At 42.2% G+C, this 21975-nt stretch overlaps 1 protein-coding gene across 15 annotated transcripts in view; it reads right to left on the reverse strand.

Moving 5' to 3' along the window:
• grip1 (glutamate receptor interacting protein 1) overlaps positions 1 to 21975 on the reverse strand; it is a 401866-nt gene that overhangs the window by 134219 nt on the left and 245672 nt on the right. Inside the window, exon 1 of one of the 15 annotated variants that reach the window (XM_066667720.1) lies at positions 17471 to 17683. The exons of the other annotated variants lie outside the window; for them this stretch is intronic. Within the exon in view, the coding sequence (XP_066523817.1) occupies positions 17471 to 17525 (55 nt within the window). The 5' untranslated portion in view covers positions 17526 to 17683. Of the gene's footprint in view, positions 1 to 17470; positions 17684 to 21975 lie in introns of those variants that run through there. 15 annotated transcript variants of the gene reach the window in all.

Below are 21975 nucleotides of genomic sequence, written 5' to 3' on the forward strand. Positions count from 1 at the left end.
CCAAACATGGACTTAGTTTTCTCCAGATTCCCTGAATCATTTTTATGTATAGTATATAATGACCGTCTTAAATTCATATGAATCTTGCATTGGAAAATATTCTGTTTGAACTGTTTGACAATTTTCTCTGAAGTTTGTCACAAAGTGGTGAGCCGTAACCCATTTTTTCATTCAAAGACTGAGTTTAGATAACTTTTATAGCTCCTTTTATAACTTTTACATTATATAATCTAGTGGATCTAGCATCTAGTGGAATGTTTTAAAATGCTGTATTCTGAATATCATATAAATGTTTACATATATTTTGACCCTCTTTTTAGAGTGTGTTACAGGTGTTGTATTCAAAAAGAATTTATATTTACAAAATACTATCAGGTTAGTCTGGACATTTTTCTTTGGGTTTTTAGGAGTTAAATGAAGATTCAAGGAGATTTTAAAAAATAAATAAATAAAAAGCGAGACTGGAAATTGGTTTGGAGAAGGCTGTTTAAACGGAAGCCGCAAAACTGTTGTGACATGTAAGTTCATTTACATATGTATAAAAAACCAAGGTGTCAAACGCAGAAGAAGTCATTAATGATAATAAAATGTGACTACAATGTGACTATAATATACATCTGCTGGTTAAGTCACACAGCTCCAGGGACCTGGAGGTTGTGGGTTCGATTCCTGCTCCGGGTGACTGTCTGTGAGGAGTGTGGTGTGTTCTCCCCGTGTCCGCGTGGGTTTCCTCCGGGTGTTCAGGTTTCCTCCCACAGTCCAAAAACACACGTTGCAGGTGGATTGGCGATTCAAAAGTGTCCGTAGGTGTGAGTGTGTGAGTGAATGTGTGTGTGTGTCTGTGTTGCCCTGTGAAGGACTGGCGCCCCCTCCAGGGTGTATTCCCGCCTTGCGCCCAATGATTCCAGGTAGGCTCTGGACCCACCGCGACCCTGAATTGGATAAGGGTTACAGATAATGAATGAATGAATGGTTAAGAGGACACATGCTCTGTGAGTTGGCTACCACTAACAATTCAGAAGAAGGAAAAAACCTAACGTGAAAGGCAGAGTACATGAGAAACTACATGGTTAAAAGCTTTTTTTCTTCTTCTTCTTCAGAATGTTTTGTGGTAGCCAGCTCACAGAGCAGGTGTCCTCAGCTCTTAGGAAGCATGTCAGTAGAAAGTGAAAGGTTAATGTGGTCAAGTGTGTGCTTCTGTGCCTCAGCAACAGGCCTCAGACATGAGAGAATGTCTAAAATTGTACTATTTGCTGCCCCACAAACATATTATATTAGGTTAACTGAATTTCACCAACGAGGGCGATCCCATACCTCTGCAAAGAAGCACCTGCATACGCTGTGTCAACTGGACAGCAAGTAGAAAATGAGTCATCCTAAGACCAGCACCTGCCCTTGGTCCACTGAGTCTATTAGAGAGGATGGGGTAGTTGTGACCCAGATTACAGCATGCACTTGAGGACCTGGTGGTGGAGCTGCACCTGGAGGCTCAGTGAGGACTCCACATCCTCATCTAACCTTATCATTAGGTGCAGCTTGCAGTGCTTTAGGAACTCAAAGAACTAAAACCAGTTACAGAGAAGTTCTGTTTATGTTCAAACTACTTTTTGTACTGGGACGCACACAGAGTTTAGTTGGGCATAGGCTGTTTGTGATTTAACAGAGAAGTGAGAGTTATTCTGACATAGATGAGAAGTAAACAACCAACTTACACTAAAAAAACTATTTTTTATATCTCTATTATTTTTACCATACAATTACAGCTTCAAAATCACTGGGATGCTCCACTGACCTGTAATTGACCCTCTGTTATTGCTTGACAAAATTCACCACAACAAAAACTGCACTATGTAATTTTAGAGGAGTGTAGGAAACCACACAACTCCCTTCCACTTTCCCTTGAGTTCAGGACAGTGCTGTACAAACTAATTACACTCTGCAGCAGTGGAGGAGGTGGGGGTGGATTGGGGCATAGCTAAAACACCTAATTTACCCAATGTTTCTTTAAATGCATCAATTTTGTTTATGTGCATATCTTCTCAGTTTTGCACATTTTGTCAAAACTGCATCCACATTCCTCTGACAGTATGTAATTAGGTACATTCTGCCGGTCCTAATTAAATATGATTTAGAATTGAACGATTAATAAACAACGTTAAACATCATGAACAATTTGTGTTGGGTGATGTTAACAAGCTCTTAACATTAGACTATTTAAAGTGGGAAGGGACTGTTTGCGTTAGTGGTGTATTGTGTATTTTGGTAGGGCTTACGGTTACATGTTTCAATAACGAAAATATACCTCTATGAATTATTATTTCCTCGTCTGCTGCCCGGCTGATGTACTTTAAAATACATATGGATGACCATTAATCAGCACAAAAAAAACTGAAGTAAACTGAAGGGCATGCTCAAACATTTGGAAAGACACTGGGGGCCTTATGGGAAATGTAGTGCCCGTATAGAATTTGAACAACATATAATTTTACTCAGCAATCCAGGATAAATGTACTTATTACCACCATGATTTTAGTGGGGCACAGCAACTTTTAAGTGGGACACATTCTGTGTCAGGGACACCCCTGAATAAGACTGACACTGTTTGTATAAACATGTTTGTTTCAGAATGTCGTGTTGTTCTTTGCTTCCAAATGGTGACAAGTTAATAGCACTGCGGGAACTGCTCCATGACATTGATGTATTGCAGCCTCGTACAATTTAACCGACAGAAATGAAATATTTCCTACCGTATACTAAAACGCAGACTAGGACCAGGCCTTTTTTGTACTTTTCACTTCTTTTGTAATAACTGAACTCAGTGGTAAATTGGGCAAGATAATTTAACAGCATTGAGAAATGGAAAGGCCGAAACATCCACATCCTACACTGGCCACAAAGAGGTGTTTGATCTCATAATGGTATCAGGTGGTTGTACAGTTTGACCAGTGGGCACCCAGATGAAAGTCTATAAAGACAGATGGGAAAGATGAGGCTTTGTGGAGAACCCAAATGCTCTGTGCAACTGCCTCAAGCGTTGATGTGCACTTGTAATTTTCCAGTCTTTTGAAGTTGGGTAATTAAATATCACATGCTGATGAGGCCACAAAGCCTTGAACGTTTTGTGCCAAAGAAGAACAATGCAATCTCATTTTACTCCACAATGCATGAAATCCAAAGTCAACTCAGAGGGACTGAGAGAGAGTGGGAGCGCACTCGTTAGTGCAATATGAGAATATTCATTATTTGGACGATGAAAGAGTTCTGGGCACACAGCTGGCCTTAGAAGTGGTCAGGGGCTTCAAACGTCAGCTCTTCCGACAGAGGGTTCTTCCTGCTGAGCAGGGGGAACAAGAAAGAGAGAAGTGGCTAATTCCTCACAGGCTGATCCCTGCCTTCATGTTTCTCAACACACTGTCTGATGCCCCTCTTTCAAGCTTATCTACACGCACTGAGAGAGGCTGACCCAGGTCCCCCTTGCAGCCCACCCCTGGGAACAACTGACTGTGAGATATAGCTTAGAGGTGTAATCACTTAATAAAATGAAAGGCAAACTGAGAGGCAACTTTGATGTTAATTGAATAACTATTATAAAAAAAACCTAATGAGTTTGACTCTTCAACACTGCGGTTATGGAGCAGGGTACGTATTGACTGTATTGAATCTTTAGCAAAAGGCAAGGCACCTTGGCAAAATATCAGAAATTGCCTGAAACACACTTCTTAATAACCCAGCAGCTCTTTGAAGTTCTCTCAGAGCTAAAACAGGGGAGGCATAATGCCGTGCGAAAGCCCTGCCTGTCTGAGATTGAGCTTAATGGCACATTATCTTAGAGTAGCACGCCGTAGATTTAACAGTGTTTTGTCAAAATGACTTCAATGTTTGCTGACTGTAGGAGTGACAACAAAAAGAATATTAAAGGAAAGATAGTAAATGGATGGGTGGGGGTAGTTGCATATTACCCCCCTCCCAACCCCCCCGCCCCACAACGAATATGCTCTCCAAAAGAATTCAGGAGATAACCCGTGCAAAGGATTGAGAATGACAGGAAACATCCTCCCCACTCCCCAGCAAAAGCTCTGTTAGGCACACAGCAGGATGCTGCATTCCTTCCCAGAGGGACCGCGCTCCATCAGAATTGTTCTTGGTAACTTAAAACCCACACAGCTGCTGGAAATGGAGGGATTAGTGTGGGCAAAAAGCACATATGAAAAGTTTGTTTTTGTAAACTGTGACTTTTTTTTTTCCCTTTCACTCACTGAGCACAAAAATCACTCAGTGGAGATTGGCCTCTCTACACTGGACCAAAACTACCTGTTCCAAGTATGTGGGAGAAACCCTTTGTAATTGTTTTTTCTCTTTTTTTTTTTTTTTTTTTTTGCAAAGTCAAGCGTTCATATGTATTTGCATGCCTGCAAGTGCACTTAAACGAATGTTTCAAGCACTGCCAATGTTTATGTACTGCTGCTTGCCAAAAGAGTCCTTTATCCATTGACACCCAGCCTGCGGAGGCAGAGTGAGTGCCGGCTGTTTGGGTTGGCTCACAGCTTGGCTGGGCTCTGTTTTCATGACTCTGTGCTCTGGTTTTAACATGGACATTTGGAGCATAGATAATTAAACCCTTCAGGTAGTTTGCCCAATCAGGTATCATCACATGCCCACCGACCACATGGCTATCACTTTATCAATTTTTTATCAAAAAAATAAGTAAATGAATAAATAAATTATATATTCCCAAGCCTTCAGTGCACAAATGCCACTTGCTTGTCAATGCTGCTTAAAGGTGATGATGGTCGTAATCAAAAAACCCTTTTTGTAAAAGTCAGATGTTGTTTCCTCAACAGTTGCTGCATCTCGGTCCTGTATATAGACTCCCTCTCTCTGTATGCTGATGGCAGAAATGGCACCTGTAGTACTTTAGACAACATATATACCTCCAAATGTGGAAAAGCACGTACCAAGATGAGGATACTGCTGTATTAATATTGATTATTTTTGCATGTAGCTTCTGAACGTAAACAAACCTGAGAGATCTGTGTTTGCCCACAGTCGTAGGCGTTCCCTTTAAGACAGCAGAGGGGAAATATAATGGAATGCTGGTGATGAATGAGAAAAATGCAGAACAGTAAAATTTGGCATAATTTGGTAACCAACCTAGCACAGAATGAGGTTAATGTTGCTCTCTGTCCTGCATCAGGATTCTCCCAGTGCTTGGATGTGTGAAGAGGTTGTGATAAAAGGCTTCCACTTGGCTAGCAAGAGGCTGTATAGGTCCTTCCTAAATTGGGTGTGATATTTGTGCAGGATGAGTCTAATCCAGGACGACAGCTGCAGTTCCCCGTGCTCGGCAGACAGAGGGAATTATGCTAAAGTGATGGACTGGGGTAGGCTTTCCAAATCCAGACTAGGTCTGGAAAAAGCAGCTGGGCCTTCCACCAGGGCTGAACATGAAGGCTGAAGTGCTGCAGACTTGGGCTGCCAGAACCAGCCACAAAAATGGCAATGACTTAATTGGACCTAGGAGAGAAATCTTAGAATCATGCTTGAAAATGCCACAGTTAGTGAAAAGGCTCCTCTCAACTATGCTGTGGACAAAGTGTCCTTGGGAGAACAATGTTGACATTTCAGAATGTATTAGACGTGATACTGGAACAGAGCCTTTGGTCAAAAGTGTATTTAAAAAAAAAAGTATATATATATATATATATAAACGATATCGATCACAAAAACGATAACGATCACATCACACTTAACCTTTGAAAAAGCCCCTGGAGTCCACAAAGTTGAGTGAAAAAGGCTCAGACTGTAAACATAAGTGGCATATCACTTCTGTTCAGATAAGCAGTCATTTCTTAGGCAGTGATTTTACTATAATGAGACCAGAAAAGCCTCAGCTCAGAAGGAGCCTTGGGCCTTTGATGGCCTTACCTCTCTTCAGCATAATCATGACTTGCTATTGTAGTGATATGTGAATCATAGACATTTTTAAAACGTGCTCTGCTAAATCAACCGCCCAGCTGTTAGCTCCAGAGGTTGTCCATGGTTTCACTGTCCAGTTGGATCCAAATAATGATAACTAATATTTAATCTGATGACCTTGAGCATTAGACCAACCTCTTTAGCTACAGCACCAATGTATGTTAGTGCCACTGGAATCCAGCTTATTTGAAGAACTAATATCTACAACTAAGAGAAGACTACCCATGTTCTACCGTAAAACACAAAGTAGATGCACAAGCAGAACTAGATATGTCCTGGAGTACTGTCCGTGGTGACTTTACATGTCTGAATTATTACTACTTTAATCCCCATATAATTGTGATATCAATTTAGGACTCCTGCCCTATGATACTAATAACCTTCATAGTAGTATGTTTTAAACCAGTGTTTCCCAATCTTTTTCTGAAGTGCCCCACTAAGACACACATGCCCATCTTTTGTTTGCATAGCTCCACTTGAATTTAACTCAGTGCAACTTGTTATTGAACAAAACCAATTAAAGTGACAAATCACCTTTACAGTGAAATTATAAGCAGCATTCGATATATATCTCATTCATTTGCTTTGCAAGTGCCACCCCTCCACCCCAAAACTGACAAATTTATACAAGCATATAACCTTTTTTACGCATGTAATAAACAAGACATAATATCATTACTCAACGTGTTTTGTCACGCTGCTATGACAGTGGCATTGAATGTATTATGTATACATAATCTTCTGCGCTGTAGATTTGTTTACTCTGTATATCATAAACTCAAATCGTGACAACAAACATATGCACATTCTAGAGATCCTGCAGCCATTGATCAATCCTAATGTGGACAACATGTTTTTGCTGTAGGTTGTATCACTCTCACACAGCTCCAGTCTTCCGGGATTGTGGATTCGAACCCTGGCGCGACCCCTGACTGTGAGGAGTTTGGTGTGTTCTGCTCGTGTCCGTGTGGGTTTCCTCCAGTTGCTCTGGTTTCCTCCTATACTCTATAGACACACATTGGTTGGGGCATTGGCTGTTCAAAAGTTGTGTGTGATGGACTGGCGCCCTGTGACTCCAGGTAGGTGCAACTCTGAATAAGATAAAGCAGTTAGTGAAATGAATGAATGAATAAATGATCATGGAAAATGAGATTAAAAATTAAATTGCCCTGTGAAGGACTTGCGCCCCCTGCAGGGTGTATTCCCGCCTTGCGCCCAATGATTCCAGGTAGGCTCTGGACCCACCACGACCCTGAACTAGATAAGCGGTTACAGATAATGAATGAATGAATAACTTGATATAATGACTGCTTGCTATAAACAAGAAAATCTGGGCAGAATTTTCTATCCAAAGCACAAAATCCAGCAGATTTCTCCTCCTACCCATGAATTAAACATATGAAGCTTATACGAAATATGTGAGCCATCACTCCATTATGATGAAAGGCCTCAAAGTTTGCTCCGACGGCTCATGGGCCCTCGCTCACAGATTTCATTGTGTTGGTTGATGCTGCAGTTTCTGGCCCTCTCTCAAGCTCCTCCTGCTTCTGCTCCTCCTGGCAGGGCTCCATCCAGCTGTCAGGTAGGAGTGAAGGATTGATGAAGCAGTGCAGAGGGAGCAGAGGAGCGCAGGACAGCCGCAAGCCAGCAGAATGAAAGCAAGAGAGATGCAGCACAGGCCCTAGTGTCCCTCTTCCCTAAAAGAAAAATAAAAAATAAATAAAAAAAACCCCGCCAGCCTTATTATGACTCTGTGAGCTTGTGAAGCTGCCGGCTGGTACCTAGAGGCCTTCTGCCAGCAGCTTCTGAAAGAGAAAAATGGCGTATTTGTTTGATGGACACAGATGCTCTTGCTGTGGGTAAATATATGTGAAAAAAGCAAAGCAATGTCCTCATCCAATGTGAAAGACTAGAATCTGAAGCAAGCACTTTTAAACAGTTTTAATTGAGAGTGGCTATATCAAGCCCAATCAAAGTCCACTGCTTTCTTAAGGCTATTTGAAGACCTGTTCCCACAGCTTTTACAGAAGTGATGTACACAGACATTATCCAACTTGCAGCAGTGAGGATCTTACATTACTGAGAGTTTTAAAAGCATTACAAGAAATGTTGTAATATCAGCAACGCTGGTGGCCATGGCATATCTTTTCTAGGTATATGTTGTCAACACACAGTTGACTGTGTTCCAAATATAAATGTTCCAAATATAAAAGCAGCAAATAACTTTTTAAAAAAACGTAGCAAAGCAAAATTTAAAGTAGTATTAATGAGTCAGGTGGCAACAAACACAGAATCACGGTGTGTGTGTGTGTGCTGCTGTAAGTCACTCTGTAAAGCCTGAAATAGTATTAGCATCACACACAGTGTAAAAAGAAGGTCCAGATCAATAGGCTTGGTTTTTGAAGTTTCTGAAAGGTCTCAAATGCAAGATCAGTGTTAAACAGATGAAGGTATCATGACAATAGTACGTCATTCTTTTATGCTTCATGTCACACATGTTTTGATCAAGTTCTCTTTAGAAGCTCATATAAAGTGTAAAGATGCTGTCCAAAGAAAAACATATCTCTATTTTAGTTGTGTGAAAATACCAAGATGAATGGACCACTAGAAATGCTCTAAAACATTTTTCTCTGGACAGCAATTATATTTACTTATTTAAGAAAGAAGAATAACAAAACTGCTGCATGAAAAAAGAAAAAAAGATTACCGTATTCATGAATCAACTCATGGCATCATGTCGACATGTGCAACCAACTACAGCTGAGCCTGAGCTAAAATAAACTGAGCAACAAGAAGTACACTCTCACTATTGCAGCAGAAATTCTGACAAGGTTATTCATAACATATGCCACGCAGTATTGAAATACAGCACTGATACAAGCACAACACACCACCATTTGCAGAGAAACATCCACAAACATTGGTGATGGTGGACAAGAAAACTTTACTTTCCATTTGTGTGGCAGTCTGAGGAGATAAAACTGAATCGGAATCAGTGGGCGCAAGGCAGGGGAACACACCCTGGAGGGGGCGCCAGTTCTTCGCAGGGTGACACACACTCACACCTATGGACACTTTTGAATCACCAATCCACCTACCAATGTGTGTCTTTTAGACAGTGGGAGGAAAACAGCCCCCGGAGGAAACCCACCCAGACACAGGAAGAACACAAAGACAGTCGCTTGGAGCAGGTTTGGACCCCACAACCCCTAGGACCCTGTTGCGCCACCGCACCGTCCTGACTCTGTTCAGTTTTGGTGAATAACATTTTGCCCATCAGCGTGGTCTGTAATGAAGGTCAGAGGGTTCAATTCTGTCATCAGTGGCCAGCCGTGCGGTTCTTAGCCCCACCTCTGGGGCCACACAGTAACCAATTAGCTACAACACGACGTGCTAAAGATTGACAGCGCAGTCCAGTATCTTGGAGAACAAGGGGCAAGAGTCAATGGCCGTTAATGAATGTCAGCTATCAGTTAGAAATGAGCACAAAAAAGCTACACCAAAGAGCCTTAAGCAAGACTGCTTTAGACTTTAGATCTTTAATATGATTGTAATTTTAAGTCTGAATCCATCTAAATAAGATGATCTGCCACATAAACCATCCATATTAAACGTAGTGTTATGCACTTCTACCAGAAAGGTCCCCAAATCCCCAAATGTTAGACAATGAAAAATGTTAAAGAAGCAATCTGTAATACTGACAGCAAGTGTTTAACATGGGGACTGCAGTCCAAATTTAAAACACTGGGAAGAACCCCACCCACAACCCCAAGACTCAGAACTCACACAGGTTGCCAGGTTGAGAAAACAAATCTAAAAACAAGTTCAAGACCTTGATCAAAGCAGTCATTCTGAACAGGGCTGTTTAGAGAGGGTAAGATTGGTACAGTGTTGTTGGATCCTTGTGGAATTTTGACAAAAGCATGTCACAGATGTTTCATAAGATCCCAGAGAACTGTGTTAACTAATGAAAAAAAGAATGTCTCCTTTAAGGATCCTACAGAGAACATGTATTTGAAGACTTTCAATAACCCCAGTGAGTGTTTGAGAAGAGTAAACCCATTCCTCTCAAATCCAGTGCAAGATATTTCCTGTACTACACATTACTTGTCATCTCTTGTTGTTTCTAGTATTCGAGCTGGTGGTAATTTCAGTCATGGTATGGACAGGCACTTAGCAGCTTGGTCTAATGCAGCTCAACAAGCCGCGATATTTGCTGCAAATTGTTTTTTTTTTTTTTTTTTTTTTAGAGAAATGGCAGGGGCGCCATGGCTGTGAGCACAGAGCAGCACGGTCCAGCAACACAACAACTGTCTAGGAACGGAAATGGCCACTGCTTTTATGGGTGCCACAGAGCCATTAGCATACCAATTATTACAGAAGGTATGGTGTGGAGCCAATAAAACCAGCAGCCTGGATGTGGACAGACAGGAGGAGTAAACAAAAACACACAGGCACACACACACACATATTTACATGAAGGAGTGGATACACAAACAGATGTGAATGCACATGCACACATTCACACAAGCGTGAGAATTCACACACCCGCATACACATGTGCATAAATATTACCCCACACATACACACACACACACACACCCTCGCATAAGCTGGAACACACTGCCACTGCAGCATCTAAGACCTGCCTGGAATATATAAGATGAAACAGCCCACCTAGAGCCCTGGCAGAGAGGCATAGAGAGAGAGAGAGAGAGAGAGAGAGACAGAGTGAGAGAGAGAGAGTGAGAGAGTGAGAGAGAGAGTGAGAGAGAGAGAGAGAGAGGGAGAGAGAGAGGGAGAGAGAGAGAGAGAGTGAGAGAGAGAGAGAGAGAGAGAGAGAGAGAGAGAGAGAGCTAGTATGATTTTCAAATTCAGTGTTGTGCAATAGTCTGAGACCTCCATTCATTTATTTTCAGTAAATGGATGTTTTTCTGAGAAGTTTGGTGTTAGAATCAAAAGTCAAAAGACAATAAGTAAATAATTTGCCAAACTTTAAAACTTAAAAAAGAAAAAATTAGAAAATCCTAAGGTCAAACAATTATCAGCGTAACCAATGATCACAGCTGTTTATCGGAATCGGCTTGTAAACTAGTGCCGGGCGATACGAGCGCAAATCAATATCACGATTAATTGCACATTTTACCACAATTACGATTAATGAACGGTTATTTAGTTTTTGTGTTTTTGACCCTCATAGTTCAGTGACGAGGCTTGTACTGTAAATATGCTCCAGTGTTAAAGCTGGGATATTTTTTCTAATGTTGCTGGGAGCTTGTTCCTCTCTTGTTTTTTGAGCACTGTTTATATTTGTTGTGTGACTGTGCTTTCGTCACACAAACACTTTCCTCAGTGTTTACATTTGACTCCTTTTTGTTCATTATTATCTTAATTATAGTCAAAACACAGCATGTCCAAACCACAGACGCTAAGTTTTTCTATAGTACTAGCTGCTTGAATCGCTTGGTCAGTCTTATAACAGAATATAAATAGCCGATATAATCGACATATACATTGCTATCTATATATCTCTTGCAAAAACCCAATAAATAACACACTAATTTTGTCTTGCTCATTGTCATTTGTAAATAATATGAAAAATCACTGAATGAAAGATTCACCTGCACAGTGGAAGAGTTCGTTTGCTAACAAGTTACACACTAGCTGGTATGAAAAGCTTCCACTCCTACGTCTTGGGTGTCACACACCCACGGCCTTCAATGCAGACAAGCCTCCAGATCAGTCACAGCCCTGTGTGAGTAGACACTGCAGCTTCTCCAGGTCACTACAAGGTGCTTCTTTACATATTAGTCAGTGTTGTTTCACATCCAACCGGTCCCTGAAGCAAAAAAAACATGTTGCACCCTGGTAAACACAAGCACAGCCACAAAGCACTGTTGGAAATAAGGGGAAAATGCAAGGTTTCTCAGTGACAGGAGCTAAAACATGGGCTTCTACAGAGACTAGGCCGGGAGACCTCTGATTCCCCTGAGCAGCTTACCTGCTTGAAGTGCCATTGTAGTTGTGGCGAGCACAAGTGAACAAGCACCTGGGCTAGACTAAAGGACAATATTTCTGAGAAGGGAGCACATGTAGATGGGTTAATGTGCTTCTGAGTGGGCAGAAACTAAGGGTCTGGGCAGACCAGGAGAGGACGATTATGTGCAGAGCTGTTTACATTATCAATGTTTACGCTGCGGTGAGCATGGTTGCTAAGGACTAGATGGAGTTGCTATATGAAAAGAATAAGAATAAGAGTTTCATTGTTGGGAGCTTTATTTATTAAGCATTTCAAAGACAAGCATCAACCGAAATGCTGCATACTATTATCAACAGATATTTGTGTGACACACAGACGGTACCTGTCAAATCTTTGGACACGCCCACTCAGGGAGGTTCTCCTTTGTTTTGGGCCATTTTACACATACTGTGATTGAATTTCATTCAGTGCTTTTTTTTATAAATGAATATGGAACACATTAAAACTATGAATGAATGCATATGGAATTATGTAGATTCTTCAAAGTAGCCACTGTTTGCTTTGATGACAGCTTTGCACACTCTTGGTGTTCTCTCAATCAGCTTCATGAGGTCATCACATGGAATGGTGTTCAGTGAACAGCTGTGGCCTCGTCAAGAGTTCATTTGTAGAACTTCTCCCTTCTTAATGTGTTTGAGACCATAACTTGGGTTGTGCAGAGGTAGGGGCTGGTACACAGTTCTGTACAGTGACAAGCCCTATTCCACCAATCACTAATGAGAAGATGTGTTCAAATTTTTGACTGATACACACACACACTCACAGAAAACACTACATTGGATGGTGGGACAGAACAATCAGTTACAAAATACACAATCCTTCAGAGGACTCAAATGCTTTGGAGGAAATGTATGTTTTTATTTGTCTTAAACATATCTACACAGGGTAAGTAAAAAGAATAAGTCTTGAAGCAGCAGCAGAAAAGGCCCGCACACCTAAACCTTATCCGAGAATGTAGAACGGTTAGAAGCAACTGGTTTGAAGATCACAGGGATTGAGAGGTGGACTGGAAGCAGAGGGCTTCAGAATAATTGAGCTAAGCCAGGTACAACTTTAAAAACAAATAATAAAACCTTCAGCTCAACTCTGTATCTCACTGGAAGAAAAGAGAGTTCAGGACAGGAGTGAGCGTCTGCATCTTTCAACCACGCAAATCTGAGAAACATCCTTCCTAGATGTTACCAACATGCATCCATACCGACAAAGTGGTCGAACACGCTGAATCAATTGTAGACCAAAACAACTACAGGGTCCTCCCTAATCACAGGGTCTTCTCTAATCACCCCCCCATTGCTCCTGTACTGTAATCTGTGGGGAAGACTTTAGCATTATTGTGATTATTCATCTTACATCATCATATTTATGGCAAAAAAATATCGATCCCTGATATCAGAATATGGTTTTGTTGATTACTAATAATCAGTATCGGTTTAAGCCCTAACTAAGCCCTCACAACCACAAAAACCCTGCCCTGCGTTTCAGTCCTGACTTTTACTTGCCCTTGTCCACTTCCACTAACCACTCAGGAGTGTGTAGCGCATACATCGCACAAGGCCACTCACACGCTCACAGCATGGGGAACACACACAAATATTTTAACAGATCTTTTAACCGGAGGCACACTCCAGACACATACACACTCCAGACACATAACACACTCCAGTTCATAAAGAAAGGAACGACCCTTAAATCCCTCCAGGGGAAGTGACGAGGCGAAGTGGGCAAGGGGAAGTAAAATCCAGAATTGAGACACAGAGCTGATCATCAAACCCAATGTGTCTTCATCAGATGAACAGCTTCAGCAGATTACTATTTAAAGCTTTCATCTTCAATAAACATGAGTTCATCAAGCTCCTCTCTTGTTTCAGGACTGAATAAAGCCGTAGGTGTTTTTATGGCCATTCTTCCACTGGGAAAACAAAAAGCCAGGGCGTTGCTATGGGTCTGAAAGGATGTGTAGCTGCACAGTATGTATGTTTCCTTCTTGACTACATAGAACTAAATAACAGTGGTTTTGAGTGGGTGTGAAAAAAATGTAATGGTGGTCTCTGACCTTTACTGTAATTGGTAGAGCACAGAGACTGCAGAGGTGAGAGGATGTGTGTGGAATTTACACAGGGAACAAAACAAAAAAAATCAATTAATTTGTGTGTGTACATGTGTGTGTGTGTGTGTGTAGTATAACACTACACTTACAAAGGTTTATAAATGGTTGAAAATCTTTATTAATAGTTATTATGTTATTAATACATTAATAGTCATTATTAATCAGTTATAACTCACAGATAGAAAGAGCAACGGTGGACTGTTGTTTGCCAAATAGTGAACCCATATCCATCTACACTGTTAAACCTCAGATCTTGCCGGATACTGACCATACTTTGTGTTCTCCATCATTCAGCATTAAGCCTGTTGGCTTCATCACATATTTGTTGATAAGTTTAACTATTTAATTAATGAATTAACCACCAACAGATTCACATTCTCATGTCTCATGTAGACAAAAAAGAGGTCACCGTTACGAACAATTATTAATGACCTTCAAGGGGTTTACAACCTAATCAATAACCATGCAATGCACACGATTTTAAACCATTTATAAACCTTTACAATTGTAGTCTTTTATTAAAATGGTACCAAAAGGAGCAATTAAAACAACAAAAATAAACACAATACCCCCCCGCCCCCCGATATCTGGAGCCTCGCTGAAATGAAGATAGCAGCAATACCTTGGTCCCGGTTTCCATTTTCTGAGTGAATGCTCTCTAACGGGCAAAGCAGAGGAGTAAAGCTGACAGAGCATGGAACAGCAAATGCCACCAGTATGACAGATGCTCCACGAGGCTAAGACATAGCACTAGCCAACGAGTGGAACATTCATCAGTGGGACATGCAACAGGACGCTGGAGGGGGAAAAAAATTAAACGGGACAGCTATCCTTTTTCGGCTTTTCAGGAAATATATACATAGGCCGTATACATATTAATTACCGTGTGCTTATACCAAAACAATAATAATAAAAATAATAAAGATAAGAATGATAATAAATAGCTAAACAAACCAAAATAATAAAATAAATCAATAAATCGACCAATCCTGTTAAAGCTGAGCCAATTTTTGGACATGAACAGCCCATAATTCTGTTACCTAATGAGCTGGCACCCATTACGATATGAACATCTATGATTTAGAGAGAATTACGCAATCCCTGACCTACCTCTCTGCTTTAAACTCGGTGCCAAACTGGCCGACTGGGGCAAAATCACAGCGGCACCTCCGTCAACTTCCATCAGCTTTTGGCTGTCACCTCCTGAGTGCTTTTATTTGGTGACGTTCACTGACATAACGACTCACTGACTCATTCGAGTGACTCTTCCCCTCACTGAGCCGACATGTGACGGACTGTGGCTCCATATGGTGAATCATACACTCGGCTTCTGTAAAGCTACTGGAATATACAGTACGGGACCACAGTTAACGAGGCACAACCGAAGACTGGAAAAATACATCACGCATGCATTCTTCAAAGCGGCTATGATTCTCATGCATGAGAGAGAATTGAGGTCGTAGCTGCGACTGGGAAGCCAGCTAGGAGGCAGATGTGCAGCTGCATGTAACACATCTTTGTTCAGCCCTTCTACTCAGCACATGCCGACAGTGGGGCTGTTTACTAATGATATCAAGGTCAAGTGCTTCCCAGGAGGAGGAGAGGAGAGGGAGGGAGATAACTTGAACTATTTATGACAAGTCCACCACTCTCTGCGTCTTTCAAGCAAAGCCAAGTTGGCCAGCACACATCTGAGCTGGGGGGAGAGGAGGGAAAGGGGGGAGAGGAGGGAGGGCAGGGAGAGGGGGAGCATGTCCACAAAGAATTAATTGGCTCATCAAGCTTTTCTGCTTCTCTGACAGCAAAAATAGCTCCAGTAAAAGCCACTCCACACCACAAACGAGTGCTTCCTGCTCCATTTCTTCAACACGGAACAAACAGAAGCATGTGGGAACTTACAGTAAGCATCCAGACAATGCACTACCACAAAACCAGCTTCTACACAAGGCTCCAAATCATGTCTCTAAACCTGATCCAAACCAGGCTCCAAACCAACTGCAAACCTGGCTCCAAACCAGATTTAAACCAAATTTAAATGAGTCTCCAAACCAGCTTCAAATGAGACTCTGAACCACATCTAAACCAGGTTCCAAACCAGATCTACAACACATTTCAAATAACATCTAAACCAGCTTCAAACTAGGTACAATTCAGACTCCAAACCAGATCTAAACCAGGCTTCAAACCAGATCACAACCAGGTTTCAAACCAGATCTAAACCAGGCTTCAAACCAGATCTAAACCAGGCTCCAAACCAGATCTAAACCAGGCTCCAAACCAGATCTAAACCAGGCTCCAAACCAGATCTAAACCAGGCTCCAAACCAGATCTAAACCAGGCTTCAAACCAGATCTAAACCAGGCTCCAAACCAGATCTAAACCAGGCTCCAAACCAGATCTAAACCAGGCTCCAAACCAGATCTAAACCAGGCTCCAAACCAGATCTAAACCAGGCTTCAAACCAGATCACAACCAGGTTTCAAACCAGATCACAACCAGGTTTCAAACCAGATCTAAACCAGGCTCCAAACCAGATCTAAACCAGGCTCCAAACCAGATCTAAACCAGGCTCCAAACCAGATCTAAACCAGGCTCAAAATTAGATCTAAACCAGGCTCCAAAGCAGATCTAAACCAGGCTCAAAATTAGATCTAAACCAGGCTTCAAACCAGACCTAAACCAGGCTCCAAACCAGATCACAACCAGGCTTCAAACCAGATCTAAACCAGGCTCAAAATGAGATCTAAACCAGGCTCCAAACCAGATCTAAACCAGGCTCCAAACCAGATCTAAACCAGGCTCCAAACCAGATGTAAACATGCCTTAAATCAGGTTCTAAAACAGGTCCGAATCAGGCTCCAAACCACTTCTAAATCAGGCTCTGAACCAGCTCCAAACCAGGCTGGAAGAATTCTGAAGAGCAGGAAGAGGACGGTCTGGAACAGCAGCAGATGACAGATGTTGGGAAGCTCTGCCTCCAAAAAAGCTCAACGGACACAGCGGGAAAAAGTCGGTCGCCTTCTGGCTGTAAATATTCATGGTTCTCAGCGGAGAGAGAAGAAACAAAAGCCCACAGCGTTTCAGCGCATGGCTCTGCCCGGGGGCAGCAGCAGTGCAAACAGCTGGAGTGAAGAGCCGGGGCTGATGAGATTCTGCACTGTCCACACAAACAGCGGCGCCTGCATTACAGTAACAGCAGCACAGCAGCTCCCAGCGCACTGAGAAACAAGAGAGCGAGCGAACAACTGTGTGTGTGTGTGTGTGTGTGTTGGGGGTGTTCTGTAACGAGTGCAGAGAGAGAGAAAGAGAGAGAGAGAGAGAAGAACAAGAAAGCGCGCGCACCATACCTTTGTCCACTCTCCGCAGTATCTGACATCGGCATTTGAAAGACACGGCTATCATGCTAGCAGGGCGCGCGCTCCCGCGCTGCTTGCGTTAAACGCGGTCGCGGATCCGCTCGCTGCACGCGGCACGCGGCCCGCCGGGTTCCTCGCGCATAGCGCGCCTCTTCCACAAGGTGCACGGGGACCGAGAAAAGAAAATCCTCACGCGCGCGCACTCACTCCCTCTCTCCGTGTGTCTTACTCACTCTCTCTCTCTCACTCTCTCTCTCTCACTCTCTCTCTCTCTCTCTCTCTCTCAGTGCGCGGAGAGGAGACGTGGCTCGGGATGAAGCATGAGGAAGAGGAGGGGTGGGGTGGTGGTGGTGGTTGGGGGGGGGGGGTGCTCGCGCTCAGAGAGCGGAGGGGTTGGCCGGAGTGTGATGAAGGAGAGACTGGAACACTTAAACACAAGCCTGACACAAACCTGTACACACACACACACACCCTTCAGAAGGATTCATTATTATTAGGACTGAGCTCTGAGAGGGGGAGGGGTTTTCTTCACGATCATGTCTGCAGTTGGGGGATTGCGATTTCATAATCCGCAGCAGCACACCGCTGTGATTTATCCGAGCACACAATCCACAGACCCCACATTACCTCGGATCCAGCGGCTCCTCACTGGCACAGTCCCTCAGATCCACAGAGAGTTATTCATCTCACATTTACATCCAGCTCTCTGGGCTGTCAGGATGCACCGAGCGCTACTGAACTTTTGCTTTGTGTGATAGTGAAAGAGGAAAACAGGGCACTTTTTCATGGTCAACCGGCCAAGTTAAAGGCGCTGTTCACGATTTTATTAAGTGTAATCCAATACACGTTGTAGAATATTCAGAGAATGCTACCTAACAATTTTCTAGGTCTCGGGTCTGTTCGCGTGTCGGAAAATGGTCAGGTGTTTGTATGCAGCCCTGGCTCTGTATGTGGGAAACAAACCAAGGGCGTCTTCTCACCTGCCTATCGGGTGTACGCAGCTGGTCGGAGCTCCTGCATGGGCTGCTTTGCATATTGGACGTAGCAGAGCAGGTAAACAAATTTAGATTTAGATTTAGGTTAAAATTTAGCCGCTAATATGAGAAAGAGAAAAGAAACATGCACTAAACCTTCTTCCTAACCAATGGGAAACCTACTTACAGAATAGGAATTACAGGTGTGAATACACCCTAAGTGCCTCACTCCAAAACAGCTCAGGTGTCCCCTCTTTTGTTCTTATCTTCTTTGTCGTGGCTCAGCTTTGTTAAGATGATGGAGAGACCTCTAAATGTTGAAAGCCATGAAAAGAGATGATGATGTTGCTCTACAGTTACGTTTGCTGTAACTGTTACATTTTTTGAGTGTACACTGTGTTCAGAAGTTGTTGCAAATATGAACTCAGGGAAACAGGTATGTTTACAAAAACAAGAGCAAGGAAGCACTTACAAAACCAAGAAATTATCATTTTTATTAAGTAAAATAAATGTCAATTAGCAAAATTAAAAGTTAGGCACAAAAAGCTAATGCTAAAGCTAATGCATCCTATACCTTTTCGATTTGTATTTGTTTTGTTTTGACTGTCATGGCTAACTGCATGAAAGTAAACGTAGAGTGACATTGCTACAAAACTAACAAATGAAGAATAAAAACATACAGGCGACTTAAAGTTGAAGACATATTAGGTATGAAATAAGCAGTCAGTGCCATGGCAGAGCATTCCTGCTTTGCAACTGTTCCAAACACCCCTCACATAGGCAGATTCAGACAGCCAAGGTTTCTTACATCATAAAGCTAAGCAACCCAGCTGCTTCACGATAATAGTGATGCTTTCAAGCTGCAAGCAAGTGGCAGACAAACTGAGGTCTTTTAAATTCAAATGCAAAAAAAGCACCAAGTTGTATCCCTTGTGCAGCAGTTTTAAATCACGATTGTGTATTTATATGAGTGAGTGCGTGAGTGAGTTACTAGCAAGTTCCATGAGGGGCCTCAGACCTAGAACAGCTGGTTATTAATTTAAATACATCAACCACATTAACTGCTACACTGAATCATGCATAATTACACGGTGACATTTTCAAGTATTGTGCAACTGCACTTATCTGACTCACTATTTACAGCATACACTGCAACACAGGTTCACCAAAGTCAGAATAATACACTGGCCAACTGCCAAACGTGTGCTTGCTGCATATATTTTTATAGGGAAGATGTTTCTGGGAGATGAGATGTCCACTAGATAATCCATTGGAAAAACGAGAAGGGAAAAATCAAAGGAAAACAAGGTGGGGGTGGGGTTTTATTTGTCAGTGATGAGGACATCTGTAACTGAGATTATTACCACAGCAAGTGTAAGAGAATACAATCAACCACTAAGCCTGAAATTGTGTAGTAGAAATGAAGAAAGTCTCCTTATGAGAATGAAAGTAATAGATTGTTAAAATATTACATAAAGAATAATATTAATATTTGTATAAATCATTACGTATTCTGATTTTTTTTTTAATTTATATGTTTTGGGGTATTTTTGGCTTCTGGGGCTCCCCCTAGTCTAATTCATTTTTACAGAACTGTACTAAAATCAATGGTGAGAAGGAGGGAGGGTGGTTTCCTACCCTCCTCCCGAAGTTACATAGTGCTGTTTCTGCAGTGCTGTGCCCAAAGTAGCAACAACAGAGGCTCTGTTCCTCCCTATTTCAGGTCAGTGAAGCACCACAGCAATTTTGAAGCTGTACTTTAAAAGTAAAAATATTACATAGTGTTTCTTTAACCCCATTAATTGTACTTGTCCATTCTGACCATCAGTTAATTCATTTAAAATGGAAGCATTCACTTTAACACACTTAACTCTTGAGTAATGCACTCATTTGACCCCAACACTCTGCATTTAGGTCAGTTACATGTTATCTGCATATTCCAACACTTCTATCATCTGGCTTCCTTTATGAAGTGGACATAAGTAGTGTGTGGATGTGTGCGTCAGGCCTGAATACGTCTATGACATTAACCGCAGTATTAAGGTCATTGTCAAGGCTTTCCTGTGCTGCATATTCAGGCTTAAGAACCTAGCTGGGCTCCTGGCCGAGGGGAGCGTATCTGTGACATCACAGCTGTATCAGTGGATCATCCAAGCTTTGGTTTCTCATCTTCTTTTTATGCTTTTTTTTGGGGGGGGGCACGCATTCGGAGCTCTCCAGTAGCGAGGATCAATGCTCTTAAGAGCAGCATGAATGTCTGCTGTGTGGATTAGGTCTTTCCAGAGAGTTTCACAGAGCAGACTCCTTCAGTCACACGGCGGTGACATCACAGCCATGCTCACAGATTAAACTGGAAGACTTCTATTCAGAGCAGAAGGCTCAGTCAATTACATTAAAGGCACAACGAGTGGGATTTCTCATTTCTGCATTATTATTTTCTACAACAGAGCGTGTTACTGACACACAGCACCTCTGTTCACTGTCTGCGAGGGGTTTAGTGTGTTTTCTCTCTGTCTGTGTGGGTTTCCTCCAGGGGCTTCAGTTTCCTCCCACAGTCCAAAAGCACAAATGTTTGTAGGTAGACTGATTCTGAGAAAGTTGTCCACAGCTGTGTGTGAGTCTCTGCTTGAGTGTGTGATGTGCTGCCATGGACTGGCCGCCTGTCTGGGGGTGTTCCTTCTTTGCACTCAATGAATCCAGAGAGGCTCATTCAGGGAAAATGAATGAATGTACGAACATATTCCCCTCTGTGTTTCTTTTAATAGGGTTTTGCACTCTTACAAAATGATGGTTCTACAAGGGTTCTTTAGTAAAGAATATGATACTGTATAAAACCTTGAACAACTTTTGCTTGACTAAAGGGTTATTTGCATTGTGAAGGGGTTCTTCTATTGTTACCATATCAAGCTTGTTACAATAGTGCGTGTGTGTGTGTGTATATGGCTTTATCCTCTGAATATGTGTGTTTTGAGCCTCAGTTCCAAGCTGTGGAGTGCTAAACCACAAGTGCCCGTTAGCGTTAGCTGTGCTTCTAAACAATGTCTTATTTCGCTTATTTTCTAACTTTTCTGTTCCTTCAGCACCAGTTGCTGAAATTGACTCTCTCAGAAACGGGTTTTTATCGTCAACACGTGTCGGTGTGCACTGTCGGGCTGAGTTTAGCTAAATTCACTCGAATTTGTGCTCATAGATATGAGGTTTAGTAGGGTGACCAAACGTCCTCTTTTACCCGGATATGTCCTCTTTTTTAGACTTAACAAAATGTCCGGGCGGAATTTCACAAACGTCCGGGATTTTGTTTTTCTAGAGCTTACATAGAACTTTGAGAAGTTTCGTTCACAAACTAGTCCCGCCCTCCCCTACTCCGATTGGTTCGCTTGAGTGAGAAGGGGGCGTGGTGAAGTAGCCTAAAATCTTCTGATTGGACGGTCTGACTGTAGAGCTACCGTTATTGGTCGATAACCTTCTCTGTAAACATTTATTTGGTCAGTTCTGCAAAATGTAAATGAATAACCCCTGGTG

Source organism: Hoplias malabaricus, chromosome 4 (genome assembly GCF_029633855.1).
Source record: "Hoplias malabaricus isolate fHopMal1 chromosome 4, fHopMal1.hap1, whole genome shotgun sequence".
Classification (NCBI taxonomy): domain Eukaryota; kingdom Metazoa; phylum Chordata; class Actinopteri; order Characiformes; family Erythrinidae; genus Hoplias; species Hoplias malabaricus.